The sequence below is a fragment of the Gasterosteus aculeatus genome, chromosome 15, assembly GCF_964276395.1.
Source record: "Gasterosteus aculeatus chromosome 15, fGasAcu3.hap1.1, whole genome shotgun sequence".
Lineage (NCBI taxonomy): Eukaryota > Metazoa > Chordata > Actinopteri > Perciformes > Gasterosteidae > Gasterosteus > Gasterosteus aculeatus.
In genome coordinates this window covers 12,816,052-12,835,362 of record NC_135703.1, presented here as the reverse complement: position 1 = coordinate 12,835,362, position 19,311 = coordinate 12,816,052, and the positions used below count along the sequence as shown (strand labels likewise).

Here is a 19,311-nt window from a genome sequence, read left to right as displayed (position 1 = left end):
AGCAAAAAGGTTAATTGGAGAAACTGGTCAATTTGAGTATCAGAACGGGTCAACCGGCTGGAGTAAAGATTCATACAAAAATATTAAATAGCTACAGCTAACCCTCCCAATAGCACTGCGCATGTTTTAGATGTGTTTCTCAACCCTTTCACCAAGGTCTTCCAGCAATGGACATGATGGATGTAGATACTTTAAGGATTACAGAAGGTGCAAAGTGAGGCGCACGGCAGAGGAAAACAGGAGAGGATGAGGACTTGGCCATGATGGTAACACCGCAGCTGGAGAAAGGAGCACAGGTGTAAATTAAAGGATGCACACTAAAATATTGAAATGTTCCAGGAAATGCCTTACTAAAGTTAGTCAAGTCGGTTGAAAACATGGTGACATATAGATGTATATCAGACGGGTACACATTTCTACCGAATACTGTTTTAATCCGGTCTATGAATTATTCCAGGATTTGACCACATTGTGGCTGCATAGTGTCTCCTAGTGGGCTGTCGCGTAATCCCTCCCAGGGCCCCGTTGCTATTTCTGGGTCAATGGCTCCGCCAGTCAGCCAGCGGCTCCGCGGCCGACGGGACGTCACCGTGCTCGTGTTTGTCATTACCGGCCCGCCGGCCGGAGGAGAAACGGACTGTCCCACGTGACCGTCGACATGGGACATTGGGAGCGGCTCGGTGTCAAAGTGCGACACGTGCGTTCGTGACCCGCCTGCAGTCCGCAGCCACTGACTCATCCGGATTTGACGAAACATGGCTTCCACTCCACCGCACAATTTCTCCTGGGTCGACCCTGACAAAGTGGCCGGACTGGCGCTTCCCAGGAGGACGTCCGAGTACCAGTACCTGCTGGACCACGGTGTCAAACACCTGGTGTGTCTGTGCGAGAGGAAGCCGCCGGGCTGCGACTCGGTCCCGCAGCTCCGGCTGCACCACATCGACATAGTGGACTTCTCCCCCCCGTCCCCCGCGCAGATCGACCGCTTCCTTTCCATCGTGGAAGAGGCCAACTCCAAGGGAGAGGTGAGCCCGCGCGCGACACTTCCTCGTGCCGCCCGCGCGCGACACTTCCTCCTGCCGCCCGCGCGCGCACTTCCGGTTTAGCTGCCTGGGTTCGTTTTATACGCAAAAAAAAAGGGATTTACGGAAGTAAACGTCGGTCGTTTTCTCTGTTTAGCTGTATTTTCGTTGGAGCGCCTCTTTTTATTCTCCAAAGGCTCTCGGCACCAATGTTTATTCTAAAGGTTCTGAGGCCTTTGTTTGGAGGATCTGATTTTCTTCTTGTCAGATATGGTTCAGCATATTATGTTTCAGCCGTTATGTTACGATTACATATCAGATTTTTTATCAATGGTTTATGGTTCTATATAATGTAAAAATACCCTAAAATGCACTGTAATGTCTTTAAATTGGTTGCGTTGTGCGATTAAGACTCTCAAACCCAACATATTCCCATTTAACACCCCAAAAGACAATGAAACTATCAAAACAAAAGGCAAATTCTAGTCCTAGCAGTGACGCAAGATGGGTGTGTTGGTTACAGTAAATACTGTGTTGCTCTTCTTCAGGGTGTGGCAGTGCACTGCATGCACGGACACGGGAGGACGGGGACCATGCTGGCCTGCTACCTGGTGAAGACCAGAAAGATCTCGGGGACGGACGCCATCAACGAGATCCGCCGTCTGCGGGAAGGCTCCATCGAAACCAGCGAGCAAGAGAAAGCTGTGGTGCTTTTTTCTCAGCGCACAAAGTAGCTTTTATAGTAAGAAAAAAAGTTATTGTTCAGTGTCAGTTTGCGATTAATAAGTGGAACAACTTCATTTCTAAATAAACCGTTTATTATCTATGAATAGGAAACTCAAGCAACATATATGTTCAGTAAATGCATCATCATACTATCTTTTTACATGGTACTGTATACTATAATTTTGCTTAGCAAAGGATTACTTTTCTTTGCATTGACATTGTCCTCCCCAGGTAGTTGTTAACAAATCTTGCGCATTCATTCATGCATTCAATTCATTCATGCACTGGACGCCGGAGAGAAGAGACGCTGGCGCTCCTTGAATGTGAGCTTTTCAGGAGCTGACGCCCTCCTGGTTTTCTCCTCTGGGTTTCTGTAAATCAGTAATATCAAATTATTGTTATTATTATTATCAAAAGCTGCTTGTTCGGATTGAATTTCAATGTGTTACAGGTTAGACCCACTTGTTTGATAGTATGTTGTTGGATTGTTGACTTCGTCCACTCTGTCTTTGATCTGACAAAACATGGAAATATTGCAATGTACAATAAAATAAGTGGTCTGATGAGCACAGACTCCTTTGAATGAATTGAAACGTACAAACAATTACCGAGCGTTGCTTTTGTCTCCACCGGCTTCTCAGACTCTTCCAATTCATTGTTGACGTTTCCAGAAGAGCTTCTATTATTCTAAAGATGTGAAACAGAATAAACATATGTTATTAAGGCTTTTTAAATATCAGAGTCCACGCAGAAGTATTCCATCGTTGGTTAGTCATTTAGAAAACATTGTATTTTTATATAATGTATATTAATGTGATATGTTTCACACCTTTCCCTTTATGTTGGGATACATTTAACACTTCACTTGAAGCAGACTGTAGTTTATATGTCATCTACCATGTTTGCTTCATCCCACTTTAGTGAGTGATTTCCTTAATTTCCTAGAATGATTTTTGGAAACATTTCAATCTGTCAGTGTTTAGTGTGCATCCTTTAACTTACACCTGCGTCGGTCTTCACCTGTTCCCTTTTCTCCAGCTGCTGTATTGTTACCATCATGTCCAAGTCCTCATCTTCCTCCTCATCCTCTCCTCTCTGCTGCACCTCCTGCAGCCTCTTCTGAAACTGCCACTCCAGGTTGATCCTTCGCAGTCGGCCGTTTTCCTCCGCCGTGCGCCTCGCTTTGCCCTGGAGCTCCTGCACCTCCTGCTCCAGGAGCTCCACCACGCGGAGCCTCTGCTGCTTCTCCAGCTTCTCCTGAGCGTCCCTCCTCCACGGGTCGCACCGGTCCGGAGGGTCTTTGGGCCTCGCAGGCCCCGTGCACTGCTCCTGCTCGGTGAGAGGTTCCTGGAAGGAGACGTGTTTAGTCGGAGTGATGCTCACTTGGGGCTTTGCAGCTGGGTCCCTGTGGGTGTTGCACCTCTGCTGCTGTGAGGGCGGCGCGGGTTGCGGCGGCCTCCCGGTCGCAGTGATGGGACACGCATAGATGTGATCCGCTCTGTTCCCCGCCCCACGCGCTTTGAGGGTTTGGCACATTCGCGCCGCCTGCAGAGAGGAACCCTGGAAGGTGGTGAGCGGGGGGCTTGCGTGCGCGTCCATCGCTCTGGTCACAGGGATGTCGACGCGCGTCGGCTGGTTGGAGGGCGTCGGTGTTGGATGCTGTGAGAAAGGAGCTCTCCAGACACCGGCGCCGCTCGTGCGGCCGCCCTGCTGCTGTTTTGTGGGCGGGCGATAATCTGAGAGGATGTCGTGGGATGAAACGCTGGAGCGGATGGGGAACGATGAATAGGGGCTGGTGGTTTGCTTTGCACGCTGCTCCTTCGGCTCCCAGAAGTGCTGCCGTCCGTCCAGCAGGGGGCCTCCGCTGTCCACGCACAAGTTCTCCTGGGACAGAGCGTGGCGCTTTGAAAAGTAAAACGCAGTTAGCACAGCAAGTTTGATCCCGTGTTTCCCCACCAAGGTCGGGCTCCTCCACAGTTGGAGGGGTCGCAGATGACTAATGTGGCAGAAAAGAATAGAGGGGAAAAAAGGTTCTGCAGCACAGTAAAAGGGATGACAGGGCACTACTTTAACCTTTAAACATGTATCGTATTTACCAATTTTATGTTTTTTAGATTTAATTTCTTCGTCTTAAAAGTAACTGTCTTTCAAATAAATGTAGTGGAGTAGAAGTATAAAAGGGCATAACGTGAAAATAAAGTAAAGTACAAGTACCTTGTAAATAGTTCACCACTTACTTCCCACCACTGTGAACAATATGTTGACTTTTGACCTTTGTTGACCTTTGTATAGTAAATAGAGATAGAGATGTTATGACTCTGAATGAAGACTTACCATAAAGGTCCTCTTGGTGGAGTGAAGTCCGTCTAAAGGCCTGAAAGACACCTTCAGTGTTTGCTGTGGTCGACTGGTTTCAGACACGTTCTTTTCCTGGGATTTAGGGGCCGGAAGTGTCAAGTATTCCCTGTGAACTGTCTAAATATAAAAGATACTTGTTACACAAGGTAACTAAAAAAATATATATTTTTTGTCGTCAGTATGCAGTTGACTTTCTATTTTTATAGACGACTGAACATTTTATAAACGTCTCATTGAATTAAACAGAGAAATCTACAATAATCTAATAATCTCACATCGTAACAAAGGTGGAGGGTGGAGACAGCAGCCATGTTGTTCCCTCTCACAACGGGGTCAACGGGGTCACCCTCCTCGGGGGAAAAACACACTGAAACGAGGGAGAAAAGAAAACACACTGGAGTTGTTCCTCAGGGCCTCTGCGTGTCTCACATCACGGTGTTTATGCCGCACTGACGCGTGATAACAATAGAAGTGCGCGCACCCTTCATGTCGGGGTCGGAGCGATACAGTTGTCTGTTTCTCTGCATTATCCGGTCCGTCGTCCCTCTGTTGCCTCCATTGAGCCAATCTGACGGAGCAGGATCAACGCTGTTCAGCGCGAGTCCTTTACCGCCCGGCTCGGTGGGGCCTCTACCGCCTTTGGGAAGCGAGAGGGAGTCTTGATTAAGTCACGGAGGGCGGAAGTTCAAAACAATAACAACAACAACAACAGCAACAGTGAGTCCGATGGTGTTTTCACCTGTTGTGGTCTCGGGTGTCGGGTCGCTCAGTACAGCTCCCAGGCCGTGGAAGCTCGCCGCAAACTTTGCAACCTGCAAGGTCACAACGGGGCCCGTTTGCATCATGATAGCGGCGGCCCTAAATCAATAGAATCAATACAAGGATTAGGATTCGTTAGAAATTGAAGACTATGTACGATTTTAAACTTTTTATTGATCCGAAAGTAAAACAACTCTTTTGTGATGAATGTGTTTTGAAACTAAGGATTACGCTGCGTTCACATGGCACGACATAAAAAAAAAAAAAGTAGTTGGTATTTGTTCAGTATTTGGATGTCTTCATGAGACTTTAAACACAGGACCACTCAGTTCCTAGGATACATCCTCTGGGGAAAATGAATGTGAATAAAATGTCATAGTAACCCATTAGATTCTTGTTGACATATTTTGTATTTGGACTAATGTGGTGGAACGACTAACAGTCCAAAGGCACAAAGTCCTGCTGATCACAAACCTTTCTTGGCTGAGGCCGATCACACTTCGACCATCCACACTCAGCAGCTGGTCCCCAGCGGTTAACTTGCCGTTCTGCAAAGATTTTTGAAGTTCAAGCAACCCTTGTATAATTCCATCGAATTATTTTGTACACTGCATAGCTCATACGAGCAAATATGTTAAATCTCACCATCTCAGCTGGTCCTCCCTTGACAATGGATTTTATATAAATCCCAGTGTTTTCTTGACCTGCTCCCTGGACAAAATAAAAGGCGTTCATTAGTCCAGACATTAGCTCGATAGTTTTAGTGTTTCAATAACTAAATCCTCCTTTCTTTTGCAAAACCGCGGCACTCACGCACTTGAAAAGCTGAAAAAGCACTGACCTTGGCAGCCACAATGCTGACCCCCATCCCACTGTTCAGAGGCTTGTTCAGTGTGATGGTCACAACGTCCGGCTCTCCGTGTGTTGCCTATTGTGGAAAACAGAAACAAATGACATGTATTAACACTTCATTTAATGATCAAATGAAATCATAACCACGTGTTTTTGCTTACCAGACTCGTGCTCTCTGCAGAGGAAGTTGGTTCACTGAAGAACACGGTCCAGTCACCTGTAGAGTTTGGCTCTGATGTCAGAGAGCAGAGACCTGGAAGAGAAAAAGAAACATTTTAGGAGACAGTCCTGATATTCTACAGTATTTTTACATTTTGGTAAATATAGACTCCCAAACCTTTCTGGCAAATTGGCTCCAAAAATTCCCTGAGGCCCAGCGGAATCCCTCTCACGGTGTCACAGGAGTATCCTCCCTCCGGCAGCAGGAAGGGCAGACGCAGGTCGAGGCTCTCCTCCAGGCGGATGTCCCGCCCTTCGCTCCGGATCAGGTTATCCGCTGAGACCTTCGCGGCCGTCACTGCGGCATCGATCAAATCCTGCAGCCAGGATGACGAGTGGATCAGACAGCAGAAGTATTTCAGGTCGTTTGTCATTCTGTCTTCGGGGAAGCAACATCCAATCTGCCTGATGTGACCGCGAGCATTGAGGTAATGTTGTTTTAATAGTGTCCCTGGTAGCGGTGGTACAAGTTGAAAGTAGAAACTGTTGCTACTGTACTAAGAGTCTCAAGGACTGAACTAGTACATATTTGCGGTGCCTTTATTGTGCTTTACTACTTTCACTGGTGAAACACTTACTTTTCATTCATTTTCATTTTCATTACCGTATTCATTTTGATTCAACATACAAAACCTTTTTTTGTATAGAATATATAGCTGCGTTACTGCCGAAACAAATAACAGTAACAATATCAAAGTCCAATTTACATATAAATGAAATATCCCATAATATACAATAACACTACTAAAACAGTGCTAAATATGAAGAACTTTTGCTTTTGAGTTACGAAATGGGATTATTTCTTAGCATGTGCATATTGGTGCTTTCATGCTGTTCGTATTCCTAGTGGTGAAATATGAGGTTTAAAGTTATGTCATTTTTTCCCCTTTGAGCTTGTCGTAGCAGGTTTAGATAGTAGATTCTGCTAGAAGGCGGTAGGGAAACTAAAACAGTCAAAGTATGTAGTCATATCACGCAACATCTAATGGGTTATATAATGAAATGGGTTTGTGAGACAACTCACTATTACCCATCTATTATTCATGATCCTGTTCATCACGGGAAACAACCAGGGCATGCAGGGAGTGGAAGGTGAGCGGTACTCACGGTTGGAATGCGAGGTTCATTGGTTGCATAGAGGTAGCCGGATAGCAACGTCTGCAGCTGCAGAGAGTTCAACTTGAAACAGGTACTCTGGACGGCCTTCACGTCTTGCATTGAGTACTTGCTCATGGTCAGGAGCATGGTTGCCTAGAAACAGCCAGGAAATGCTATTTTAACAGCTCGTACTGACTGAAAGATGTGCACTGATACGTAAATAAATATTGCAAACCAGATCAGAAACACATCACATTACACAAGACACTCATATTATTCTTATCAGAACAAACGTAATTTGAATCAGTCACTGCCTCCATGTTGCATAACATGCCCATTCAAAGCGCTTGTTTTTCATTTGGCCATGTGGAGCAGGGGCAGCTGACCTGGAGGATGTGTCCGAGGTGACAGTCGGCGGCCAGCTCCAGGCCCTGCCGCTCCGCCCAGGCTTCGATGGCCGTGAGCCTCTGGCGGAGAGCCGCCCCCCAGTAGTGGGAGCGCAGGCCAGGAGTGTTGGCCTCTGGGTTCATGAGCTGGTTGAAGAGCCACACGCTGACAAAGTGGAAGAGCTGGGAGAAGAGCTGGATGGTCAAGGCAGGGTTGACCCGGCAGCGGCGTAAGAGGGACATGGCGTTCATCAAGGTGTTCAGCACCATTTCTGAAAGAAGGCGAGACACAACTTTTACAGTGTTTCAACGTGAAACGTCTCCGGCACAAATACGGATGAAACATTTACCTATTCCAGCAGGCAGGGCTCCATGTTGCTCGGGATCAATCAAAAAAGTGGGCAAGTGCTTCCTTAAGTCATTCTGAAGACAGAGTAGCAGGCAACTTTGGGGAATAAAACACAAACAAAAACTTTACACTTCTGGCATGAAGCCTTTAGTCAAAAAGGTGCTTATTTGTATTTGTTAATAGTTTTATGTACTGCAACCTCTGCTGTGTTGCATATCTTATTTACATGTGGTACATCTGCCAAAAATGAAAGCTCACAGATAATATTAACAGATGCTGGAGAATTGGGGGTTCAGGGTTGCTTTTGCGGTGGATGTTTTTGGTTGACGGAGTTTTCTAGTGTCTCTGCGAGGGCGGAGACGTGACGGGGTTGGAAGCCTGGTCAGCAGGCCAATACGCCTCAGTGACTTGCACTGATTGGAGTCAGCCAGGGTTGCTTGGCACCACCAAGCTTGCATGGCCTCGGCAATCGACCCGTTGGGCACCTCTGATCTAAACCATTCCATAGTAGCTCTGGCTGCATGTCTGGGGTCATTGTCCTGCTGGAAAAATGTTCAGAGTACACGACTAATAGGATCTTTGCAGATCCTGCAGAGTCACCACGGGACTATTTTGTGTTGGTCCATTACATGAAATACCAATGAAATACATTTGAATCTAGGGCTATTAAAATGGCAAAATGCAGAAAAGTCCAAGGGGGGTGAATGTAAAGCACTGTAAATATGTGATTTGAACTGTTTTTAGTACGGCGTCTCTATTTGGAATTATAATCTGTGAGTCTTCATGGTCGGGTCTTTTCATCTGCACCTGTAGGCTTTGTGCACCAGGTGGGACAGGTCCAGCTGACTTTGACGTGTGATCACACTGAGGTCTTTGTCGTGCTTGAGGAAGTTCAGCAGCTCGGAGCAGTTGGCCATCCAGAAGGCGAGAGCGCCGGCGCCGGCCTGCTGCCTCTGCACGGCAAGTATATGAGCAGCGTCACGTAACCTCACGGGCCGCAATCTTTGCTTACAGATTGTACATTTGATTTAATATGTGCGCAGTGGCAAGAACAGTGAAATGTTTCTTGCACTTGCCTCGATGACCTTTGATGTCATGGCCACCAATCTACTTGCAGTCAACGTGACGCCGTGGTCGCCGCGTGCGGAGCCTCGCCTGTGGTGGCGCTGCAGAGCAAAGCGCGTCCCGGCGTAGAGGACGTACGCCGGGGAGAGCTTGAAATGAACCGTGGAGCTGTTGGTGTAATTCAGGACTGCAGACAGGAAGGCTCCTTCGGCTGAAACGTGACAGGCGCCAGCAGGGGGCAGGAGGACATTTATTAACAAGTATCAAAATAAGAGCGGAAGAAAACAGTGTTTTGTACTCACAGCTGTCGCTGAATTTGATTCCGATTGGCAATCCAGGTTGATCGGAAGAATCCCGGTAAATATTGTCTGTGTGCTTTGCCTCTATATGTAAGCAAACAGAAGTCATGTTTATACCATATCATATAGTTCATGTGCAGGTTACATATACTTGTATACACTAATGGTCTTATTTATTCCACTGCACTGTTCCACAGTTTCTGTTTTTTAACATTTTGCAGATTACTTACCGACGGCAGCCGGCCAATGTGGCCGTGGGTTTTCTGTGCAGCTCTTTTTCTCCTCATTGTTGGACACACAAATGCTGTTGTTGTTCAGGAGCTTTTCAGTTGGCCTGGATGTTTATTTCAAAACAGGGGATTTCATTTTGTGCGTTGAGGTCTGAAGCAGGCAAAATATAAATGTCATTGTGAACATTAAACATTTTACCCATTCTCGTCATCTGAAAACGTGTCAGTTGCTTTGGTTTTGTTCTTCTCTTTCTTTTTGTCTTTTCTTGAAAGTGTCCGCTTGAAGGTTTGGATCACACCTCCCTTTCCCTTCTCGTGACGGTTTTCCTTATGGATCCACACCAATTCAAGAAAGAACATAGATGTGAGATTAAATGAAGAGAGAGGGAAGCTGCGGACTTAATTATTTGTCTAAGTGGTACCTCCAAACTCTCCTTGACTTTCTTGAGCACAAAACGTCCTTCTCTGTTGTCTGTGGTCCAGTTCAACTGTACAACCAAGGGTCTCTGGTCCGGATCCAGTCTACGTTCTTATTCAACACACAAAACGAAAAACAAATGGGCGCAGCGTATTCTTAAATCAACTGGACTTCCAACAGCAAATTTTCAATATTAATCTTTTGGTGTAGTTCAAAACCCCTTAAATAGTTAATTTACGATCAAGAAAGCGTGCAAGGTACCGCTTCATGATTAAGGGACTAGAAGCAGCTAATTTGGTTGAAAAATAACTCTATGCGATTAATCGTTCATCAAAGTTGTTGCTGATTTATTTTCCGGCCGGTATATTATTTGATTAATTGTATTGTCCATGTCAATCATACATGTTTTGCGTGAAGTGATTACCTTTATTAGCGTGGATCTCATACAGGGAATAACTATTTGTCAGCATCTTCATGTCAGGCCTGAACTTCTCTGACAGAGTGTCGATGACCTCTTGAGTTGAAGCGTCGCTGCAGACACGCAGACACTTAGTGGCCACATTTCCTCCAACACGATCCTCAAAGTAGAAGCGCATCACTCCATGAAACTCCAAGTTCTGACAGAAAGCAGATGGATTTTAAGTGAGTTCTTTCATACATAGATTTTTTACTTCTCATAAAGTTTGGTGAAACCACATTTCTAAATAGGCTTTTAGAATAAAAATGCCAATTTCCCCTTTGATTTGGGAATGAACTAAGTAAAAAACACTCAAACAACCTTAATGTTGTCTAAACTAGATTAATTAAACAGTTAATTTCTTTAAAGCAGTAACAATCGACAAATCGCTGCATCCTTATAGATTTCTGCACGTGTTAGTGGTGTTATTCTGTTAAACTGTGCCAAAAAACCCCCATACCAGATCAACTTTGGATGTTCTTACCCTTCACAATAAAAGCCCCAAGACGTACATACTATTTCCCAAAGGAAAGTCGCTAAAACGGCTAACAGCAGTTTAGGCTACACAACTAGTTCCCTTGTTGCTTGTTGCAATAGGAAGCAGTTATTTGACCAGACCAATAGATTTGGGCTCCTAAATCAATTCCAATGGCGTATGAAACCTGTCTGAAGTCTGTCGGCAGGCGACTCACCTCATCAGGTTGACTTATTTCAAACAAATCCAATCTGTTGTTGTTCCACTGTCTGATGACTTCGGCTAATTTCTCCCGTTCGGCCTCCTCCGGCATTTTTCACCAATTAACCTCAAAATGTCTCTCCGACTGGCTGCTGTGTCTCCGGATAAAGACAGAGAGGAAGATCCTGTGAGGAAAAGTCTTCATCCGTCCTGGGTATTGCATACATGGGGACCCCACCCCTTCTTCAATTTATTCCCCATTAGTCAGCAACTCATTGTACTGCGCAGTGAGTTCTCATGCATATTTGCCCGCCTCTTCCCCATGTACACTTCCCCTGTGCAAGGCCCCACACCCCTCCTGCCTCGTTTCACGGGTCACTGGATCTCCGTTATGCGAGGAAAACAGTTCTCCCCAATCATAATCCGTCCCGAATGACACCCATAGGCCATAACCAGACTTAATCTGTAATTTCCTTTTTAATACACAATCAAAAAAGGCCATGTTTTTAATTGAAGAGGATCAACTTTTTGCGTGTGTTTATTTTAGTATATTTGAACCTCGCTGCAGAAATTGCCGCGCGATGCTGGCAGTGTCTCCAACAGCCACACATGTATTTACGCTTGAGGTAATCCCACTTCTCATGCTTACCAGTGATCTTCAACACAATTTATTGTTACATATCTTCCCATTCAGCTAATACTAATGTAGGGCAGCTTTTGTTGGTTGCTGCAGTGCTTTCTGGGTGAACACACAATGGAACAAAAGCCCAGCAACAACCAACCCCCAATTAGATGTACAGTTTACCATTTAAAGATCCCAACAATCAAGAGTATTGTTGTCTGGATGTTGAAAAATGCAGAGAAGAAGAAACGCATTATAGTTTCTGCCGGATGATCCAGTTGAGGGACACGATCAAGGCTACAGCCCATTTGCATTGTCCTTTTTTTATGAAACCTCAGTGCTGCCTCAAAGTTACATCCTCTTCCACATTTAGATACAAAATACAATCTCTCAATACATTTTATAAAAAAAAGGCTTAAAAAACATACAAAACAAAGACATTGTTAAATGAAAATCTATCTATTATTGAAAATAATCTATTATTGCCATGATTTCTTGAGGATAAATAATGCTGTCTGGGACCACATGATGCTTTAATGCGACATACAGTAATAACCATCCTTATGAAGTGTGCAGGGTTGCTCTTTGTTCATACATGCATGTGCTTTATGTTTTGAAAACATGTGCATCGTGTGTTGTAGCAGTTGAGGTCATCACCTTTCTGCTAAGGATATTGATCCTCCGGATTGGTTTGGATTGGACAACTCTGGGATTTTCACAAGCACGTATGCTGTTACAGAAAATATGTACAAAAGAATATACAAGAATGTTCCAGGTCTTCAAGGCTTCAGTCATATAATGAAGCCCTCTGCAACCTCGGAGATACACAGAAAAAAGAACACATTAGAGATTATAGGCATGAAGGTGTCTGATTGATCTATTTAACAGCATATTCTTGTCTGATTCAGAGATTTGAACCTTTCCTTCGCCCTCTTGACTCCTTCCTGCTCTGAACACCTCCCTGCTTGATTTATTTACCTTTCTATTTTCTGTCGTTCTGTGCGCTGCACAGCACGGACATCACACCTGATACAAAGGAGACCTCACGTGGCTACGTTTAAATTCTCCATAGGTATCGTTTCCCAGAGTATTTTAAGAACATGGTGGCAAATATCGCAAGACTGAAATCACGTGCCAAGCGCACAGCACACTGTCCTCCGTCCCCACACAGTGCTTCCTACCTCCCGTGCTCTGCTACTCTGCAGCTTTCACAGCAGCACGCTCTGCTCCTACAGCCATTTTCTGTCTTTGTTTGATTTGGAATAGTTTCATAAGATGTGCAGCTTCTTATCAGTGAACAGTTGTGACATAATCCCGGCTTTCTCTGTGGACTCTCGGTAAAAGAAACAAAACAAAACGTCTTTTGTTTGAGCTCATTTTAGAAGCGTACGCTGCTGTTTTAAGCGCGAGGATCCGTTCTGTAGTCATAGGAACTACTGCTTGTGACAAGGAATGTATAATACGTTATGTGGCTCTGAAAGGAGCTTTGTGAAGTTTGAACACATTTTTTAAACACCGAATCGATTGTGCATGTAAACGTCTTCTGGTTTTGGAGTTCAGTAAAGGCTGTAGTCTTTTTCGCATGTTGGGGGTAAAATAGCTCAGCCAGAATAACATGAGCTGAATTCTCTCTGAATTCTCTCCCCACAAAAATCACAATTTATTCTACATAGAAATGAAAAATAAGCATTATTAGGATTCCTATTTTCTACTGAAAATCATTAGCAAATTTAGATGCAATCTTTATAAAATGCTCTGTTATGTCACCACAAAAACAGGGTCTATAGGTGTCTGAATTTAAAAAATTTAACATACTGTATTTTTAATTCATTTCTAATTGTTCCCTTGCTGAAATTCACCTTAAGATCCTTCGTTAACTGATTACATTACATCTTTAAGTGCACTGTGATTTATCAAATAACCAGATATTTATTCTTTGACAGTTCTGTATCAATGATCAATCATGACAATCCGGGGACAGTTGCTGTAAGTCAAAACCTTTCTAAAGGATAAAACTGCTGAGTTGGAATTAGTGGAAATTCTCCTAAATCCAGACATGTGAGGATCAAACACTGAACACAAAGCCAGCACCTGCATTTTTCTTTTTATTGCTATGAATCGCACACAAATCAGATTTCTTTCCCGCGTTTGTTGCGGCGTTAATCAACTGACTGCATTTCCAAATCTCTCTGTTCTTGGCATCCGTCCTCCTCAACCTCCTGGAGGTGTTCGCCATTGATCTCCTCTCGGTGGTTCTGCTGCGGCTCCTGGACGCCCTCAGAGAGTCCTTGTGATTGGCTAACCACCGTATCTGTGGGTATAACGTGAGAGATCGTGAAAGAGTCGGCGATCTCCCTCAGGCGGCTCTGCTCGGCCTTCAGCTGAGCCAGTTCCTTGGTCATTGGCGTTTCGGGTGCTGGGGTCTCGGCGGCAGCAGAAGCAGTTTTCTGGACGGGCTCTTTGTCTTCAGGGACTTTGGGGGTCTCAAGCTCCTCTGGGCCGTCCTTCTCCTTTGGCTCAGCACTGTTGTGTGGTTGATTTTCTGCTCCCTGGACCTTCTCATAGAGAGTCTTCCTCTCCTCTTGCAAAGCCCTGCACAGATTCTCCAGCTTTTGGTTCTTGGTGGTGAGGAGCTCGAACTCCTTTTCCTTGATTGCTTTCTGTAAAATGATTAAATGGATGAAAAGCATTTGTGCGAGCGACAAAAAAAATAGAAAGATAACAACCAAACAGTCGTATTTGGCTATAAATGACTGAAATGTTTCTTACATCTGACACCATGTCAAGGAGACTCTTGTTGCAGCTGTCAAAGCGACTCTTCCATGACTGGTTCTCTTTATCCAACTTTCTCATCTTCTTGGCCATCTACACCACAAAAAAAATATTCCGTTAAACAGAACACAATCAAAGCCACTTCTAAAAATAGCTCCCACAGTAGAATGTAGGATCTTAGAGTTTGTCAGATTTAGTTTTAGCTTAAATCTCGGGGGAATTGTTTTCCTCACTTCTGTTTTTCTACAGTTTTCATTCCCAGATAAACTAACTAACATAACCAACATCATGAAGCTGTCTTCGAATGTTGTGTGGAACCGTTCTTACTTTGTCCATGTCCTGTTTGAAGTCGCTGTAGACACTGTTACTCTTTGATACCGTGCCCTGGAATTCATCAAACTTCTTGGAGTACATCTCGAGCTGAGGGGAGAGAGCGAGTCAAACATCACGCGTGCCTCTGTAGAGGTTTCAAAATATGTCAATTTGCCTCCTAAAGCCCGGCAACTGTACCTGGATCCTCATGTCGTTTTCTTGCTCCCTCATGACCTTCACCCTCGTTTTGTATTCTGCCGTCTGTTTTAGCAGCTGTGAGAAATGAAAATCCTTGATGAAAAGCAGTAAGGAATTAAAAGGCAGACATGTTCTTCGGAAATACATTGTGAGAAACAAAACGCACGAGCTCTTTTTCCAGCTTGTGCTTCTCCTCCGTCTCCTTCAGGATCATGTTGGCCTGCGTGAGCTTGGTGTCCAGCAGCTTTTCTTTCAGGTCTCTGTGTTTGAAGACCTTTTCCAGGTTCTGAAAGGAAGTTTATGAGAGAAAGCTGTTTGATTTCTTGCTGAGGCGGGTCACGAAAAACCCAAATACTGTAACTGATAATTCATGTGTTTGACAGCTGACACAGAGGCCGGGACGTGTGTCGCGTGTCAGGATCCATACCGCCTCTCGCTGGTCGTATTGTGAGATGAGCCCCTTCAGTTTCTCTGCCAGAGCGCCGTTCTCCTGACAGAGCGCCGTGTTGCGGCTGCTGTGCTCCTCGATTTGGGCCTGAATCTCACTCAGCGTCCCCTGGAAATGGGTGGTGATCTCTTTCCTCTTCAGGTCGTCCTCTCTGCACCTCTGCAGGGTCTCCTCCTGCATTCCAGAGATCAATGTTTGAGCTTGGTCATCTTCAGTCGCGGTCGTCTTTTGCTTGTCAAATCACTGTGGTTCTTCCCACTGAAATCTTTCCCACCTCCAACTAAGCAGACTGAAGAATGTGCAGTTATTAGAGCTGGAACAATTAATGTCATTATTATTATTTTCTCAGTGTCTTTCACAAGTCCCCGATCTTCTTGATGATGTTGCTTTTTTATTGGAGTTTAAAACCTAAATATATTTAAAGGTTTACAGCCACATTAGTCAAAGAAAAACAGTCACAGCTACAAAGCTGTAACCGGATCATATTTGGCATTTTTGTCAGAAATTGAATGATGAATCAAAATAGTCGCTGACGTAAAATATGTTTTTTTTATCAACTAACGGTAATTGTTCTAAAGAAATTGCTATGGAAGTCGGTATAAACCCCACTTAGCTCTACAAAAGACTTTCGTTGTATTGTGTTATTTCTTCACAGCGTAAGCTGCTAAAAATGCTAAATTACCACATCAAGAAGGTAACGTTCTTTCAACCTCTTAATACATTAAACTGCCTTCTGGTTTCACATACAGCCACGGATTGTGTTTGTTCTCAATGTGCATCATGCTTTGCATCAGCTCGGAGTGAAATACGCGTTCCCCTTCAAGCAGCGTTAATATACTGTAGATGTATTCAGTACGTTTGTATGTTTGTCCGGTTTGAACACCACTCTGCTCCACGACATGAGTTGTGGCAGTTTGAGAGGTTCAATCTACGACATGGTTGATCTTCGGTGGCAGCTGATGTCACCGCCTGTAGAGCACAACGTGTGGACAGCCGGCACAGAAATTCAACCAACAACAAAAGGCAATTTCAGCAGCTCGGCTGTTGAAGAACTATGGTGGGATATGAATCATTACCTCCGCTGCTGAGCACGAGGAGCAGAGAGGACAGGAGCTGAAGTACCTTTAAGGTCTTGTTGTGTCTCTGCAGCTCTCGGCAGAGACTCTCCAGTTTACTGCGAGCCAGCACGGCCCGGCTGTGCTCGCTCTGCAGCTGGTCCTTCTCCTTCATCACCTGCAGCAACTTCTTCTGCAGAACTTTTGACTGCTTCTGGTCACTGCGGTGCTCCTCCAACTGTGAAAAAGTCCACCACGCGCCCACAAGGGTAAAGATGTGCACCACTTCTACGTTTTCTCTCTTTCATCTCCAGCGCTCCGTCTCTCACCAGCTCAGCGTGCTTCTTGATGATGGCTTCCAGTTTCTGCTCCGGAGTGTTGAGTTTGTTCAGACTTTGCATCAGCAGCATGGCCTCCTTCCCTGAGCAGCCGCGGAGGATTAAACACCACCAGTCAGTCACCGGTCAAGTTTGGGCTAAAACCATTTTGACTACTCCTGTATTGAGAAAATCACTTTAGAGCACATGATCATAAAAGACACATGGAAATGTTGGACCTGCTTCTGTTGCAGATGGTTACACGTACAAGCATCACAGCTCTACTAACACACCTCACTATGGAAGATATATGTAAAAAAGAAAATAGACCGAGGTTTTTGAGCATCTTCTTCTCCAGTTTCTGGTCCTTGCGGGTGGCTGGCTCTTTCACAGCTGTGACCTCGTCTGCGTCTTCTGGCTCGGCGGGAGTCTCGTCGGCCTGGTAGGCGCTAATGATGTCCTCCAGCTGCTGGGCCAGGTCTTCTGTCAGGTCAATGTGCGGAGCCTCGGCTGGCGACGCTTCGGGACCCGTGGGTGCAGGACAGGCCTCCATTATTCTCAGCTGTGAGGAGAGGAACAGTTTGGTGGTCACGCTTCTTGCTTTTTCAAGTCGGTCTTGTTTGGTACCAAAATCAATTAACGTGATGCACGTTAGGTGAACGTTTCATAATGCAAAAGCTTCACGCCTTTTCAACTAAATACAAATAATTAATCAGCAGCTGTTTTGATTGCCGCTTTAATGATTTTTTTAAGCAAAGGCAAAAACATTTGCTGGTTTCAGCTTCTCTGAGGTGATTGAACACTTTTCCATTGTGATTTACGGCGATTAACTGAACAGCTTTGAGGTTTTGACTGTTTGCCGGACAAATCAAACAATTTCAAGCCATCATGTTGGAATGTGAAATTGTATAATGAGATTTTTTAATATTATTTTCCGACACTACTGGACCAAACTAATCCAAGTACCATCAGCTGATTATTTAATTAAACAATTATGTAAGACCACATCCCTCCGCAGATACAACCATGGTGCTTCTCAGAAAGGTAAATGAACCCAGATGCATATTATGTGCTGAAAGAGCTCAATCATAACTATTAGATGCCGTTTTGTAAACAATTGTAGCTATTAAAAATATAGTATGTTCTTGTTCTTAATGCTAAGAATGATTTTCTTATGCTTTTCTCCCGAGACAAGCAAATTTAATTTAATTTGACTAAAGAAGATGCATCAACGAAAGCGACAGCAGAGCCTATTATTGTACCAGTGATTGTGGCTGTCGTACTGGCTCACAGCTAGAGCCTGTTTACGTGCATAAAATTAGTGCAGCCTTCACACTGCTTTCACAAGCAGAGCACATGGCACCTGTTCCAGACCCCCAAGGCTATTTTAGGAACGTCTTAATATGGGCAAGTTATTTATTTATTTCCAATCCACTTTCATTGATGTCAATGTCAGTGGTTGTTGTGTGCAAAAGCGGCATTTCCAACTTTGAAAATAACTGTATTATATAAGTGACCTAATACATGTTACATATTTTTAAGTAGAGACAGATATCCAAAACCAAATGCAACTTGAAAGAAATGACAGCGGGAGAAAATATCGATACCTTCACTGTCCAAAGAAACAAATGTGGTGGTGCACATTCAGAGAATCTAAGCAGATATAGGAGTAGTAATAATAGTATTATTGGCACTATATGTTAACAAGTGACTCAGTGCCTCTACTTCTCATATTCACAAAGCTTCGCAGGGCCGTCAAATTCAAACAAACATGTATTAGTACCTCACAGGACTTCAAGAACAGAATTCAAGTTGTTTTATAAATGCAATTCAAGGTTAAATATCCCTGAAGAAGCAGGGTAGCGAGCAAACAAGGTCTTACCGGGAACTAGTTCCAGAGTGGGGAGAGGAGGAGTGTGGAGGGGCTGTGGACGGGCTGCCACCACAGTTACAACAGCTGTGATAAGACCACCTCAAAATAAACCAGGGGAGCGGAGAGGGACGCTCTACGTCTCTGTCCAGGACACCCGTGGTCCTCTGAAAGCAGGCATAGAAACACCCACCGCGTGTGTGTGAATACAATCAAAATACTTCACCATTTGAACATTTTCTCCTGATCTTGCGCAGCCATTTTGTGCGATGGCCAGCACTAACTTTATTTTAAGCTGCAATGCTGTTAACACCCATATAATTATTCTAACAAAATGGGCCTGACAGGCAAAGTCACTGAGCAGGATAGAACAAAAAAAAAAGGAAAGATCAGTCGATGTGATTGGCCAGAATTAGAACAGACCTCCTCCCAAATCCTGAGAAGAGCCGGCATAACGCCAAGATCACTGTCGTCCCCTCACTTATTTACACGGCTCACACCGTGTAACCCTGCGGTCGGGTGCGGTGCACACTGAATGTGCCGCCACATTTTTCGCTGAAGTGAACGCAGCCTGAGAGCGGTGGAACATCTTCCACGAGGTGAGCGCCATTTCTTTGGAGGCGTTCGTTTGTTCCATGTTGTTACTGCAGTAATCATCTTTCACCAGAGGATGTCACCGTCTGGAGATTATTCTCCCCCTGAAGGTAAAATAGGAACGATTTCATCTGATTCCCTGCGTACTCTAATTTCAACGATTGTGAGCCGTGCGGGAGGAAAGGCCGGGAAGCCATTTTGCGCAGCAG

General features: G+C 44.7%; 3 protein-coding genes across 6 annotated transcripts; 1 reads left to right on the top strand and 2 right to left on the bottom strand.

Annotated features, from left to right (window-relative positions):
* Positions 1 to 73: 73 nt before the first annotated feature.
* dusp23b (dual specificity phosphatase 23b) lies at positions 74 to 2,352 on the top strand. The gene is made up of 2 exons (XM_040199806.2): positions 74 to 1,025; positions 1,571 to 2,352. The coding sequence occupies exons 1-2, from the start codon at positions 756 to 758 to the stop codon at positions 1,754 to 1,756; spliced, it is 456 nt and encodes a 151-aa protein (XP_040055740.1). The 5' UTR covers positions 74 to 755; the 3' UTR covers positions 1,757 to 2,352.
* On the bottom strand, positions 1,823 to 11,277 carry afdnb (afadin, adherens junction formation factor b). Of its 4 annotated transcripts, none has more exons than XR_013452792.1 (25): positions 10,931 to 11,228; positions 10,206 to 10,398; positions 9,786 to 9,892; positions 9,563 to 9,690; positions 9,364 to 9,467; positions 9,137 to 9,217; positions 8,846 to 9,045; positions 8,577 to 8,722; positions 7,771 to 7,865; positions 7,421 to 7,692; positions 7,044 to 7,187; positions 6,055 to 6,253; positions 5,879 to 5,970; positions 5,707 to 5,793; positions 5,511 to 5,576; positions 5,340 to 5,413; positions 4,846 to 4,964; positions 4,588 to 4,743; positions 4,382 to 4,473; positions 4,083 to 4,223; positions 3,169 to 3,650; positions 2,751 to 3,095; positions 2,357 to 2,435; positions 2,211 to 2,262; positions 1,823 to 2,119 (listed from the first exon to the last, which is right to left on the bottom strand). XR_013452792.1 is itself a non-coding variant. In XM_040199796.2 (24 exons), exons 1-24 carry the CDS (start codon positions 11,024 to 11,026, stop codon positions 2,026 to 2,028), a joined length of 3,699 nt encoding a protein of 1,232 aa, XP_040055730.2. In that variant the 5' UTR covers positions 11,027 to 11,277; the 3' UTR covers positions 1,823 to 2,025. The 4 variants fall into 4 exon arrangements, 2 of the variants coding, with proteins under 2 accessions (XP_040055730.2, XP_040055728.2); XR_013452793.1 differs by having other exon boundaries at positions 2,769 to 3,095; XM_040199796.2 differs by having other exon boundaries at positions 2,769 to 3,650; positions 10,931 to 11,277.
* A 2,351-nt stretch (positions 11,278 to 13,628) lies between these two features.
* Positions 13,629 to 18,850, bottom strand: txlnbb (taxilin beta b). The gene is made up of 10 exons (XM_040199800.2): positions 18,521 to 18,850; positions 16,969 to 17,200; positions 16,651 to 16,742; positions 16,389 to 16,559; positions 15,246 to 15,440; positions 14,985 to 15,104; positions 14,819 to 14,893; positions 14,636 to 14,728; positions 14,306 to 14,401; positions 13,629 to 14,196 (listed from the first exon to the last, which is right to left on the bottom strand). Exons 2-10 carry the CDS (start codon positions 17,189 to 17,191, stop codon positions 13,696 to 13,698), a joined length of 1,566 nt encoding a protein of 521 aa, XP_040055734.2. The 5' UTR covers positions 17,192 to 17,200; positions 18,521 to 18,850; the 3' UTR covers positions 13,629 to 13,695.
* Between the last annotated feature and the right edge of the window lie 461 nt (positions 18,851 to 19,311).

Coding starts and splice junctions, on each gene's coding strand:
- dusp23b (XM_040199806.2), top strand. CDS start 756: ATGGCTTCCACTCCACCGCACAATTTCTCCTGGGTCGACCCTGACAAA. Junction 1,026..1,570: donor AGGCCAACTCCAAGGGAGAG/GTGAGCCCGCGC, acceptor GCTCTTCTTCAG/GGTGTGGCAGTGCACTGCAT.
- afdnb (XM_040199794.2), bottom strand. CDS start 11,026: ATGCCGGAGGAGGCCGAACGGGAGAAATTAGCCGAAGTCATCAGACAG. Junction 7,693..7,770: donor AGCCCTGCCTGCTGGAATAG/GTAAATGTTTCA, acceptor GCCTTCTTTCAG/AAATGGTGCTGAACACCTTG. Junction 4,965..5,339: donor ATCGGCCTCAGCCAAGAAAG/GTTTGTGATCAG, acceptor CTATTGATTTAG/GGCCGCCGCTATCATGATGC.
- txlnbb (XM_040199800.2), bottom strand. CDS start 17,191: ATGGAGGCCTGTCCTGCACCCACGGGTCCCGAAGCGTCGCCAGCCGAG. Junction 15,441..16,388: donor GACACAACAAGACCTTAAAG/GTACTTCAGCTC, acceptor TCTGGAATGCAG/GAGGAGACCCTGCAGAGGTG. Junction 14,894..14,984: donor ACAAGCTGGAAAAAGAGCTC/GTGCGTTTTGTT, acceptor CATTTCTCACAG/CTGCTAAAACAGACGGCAGA.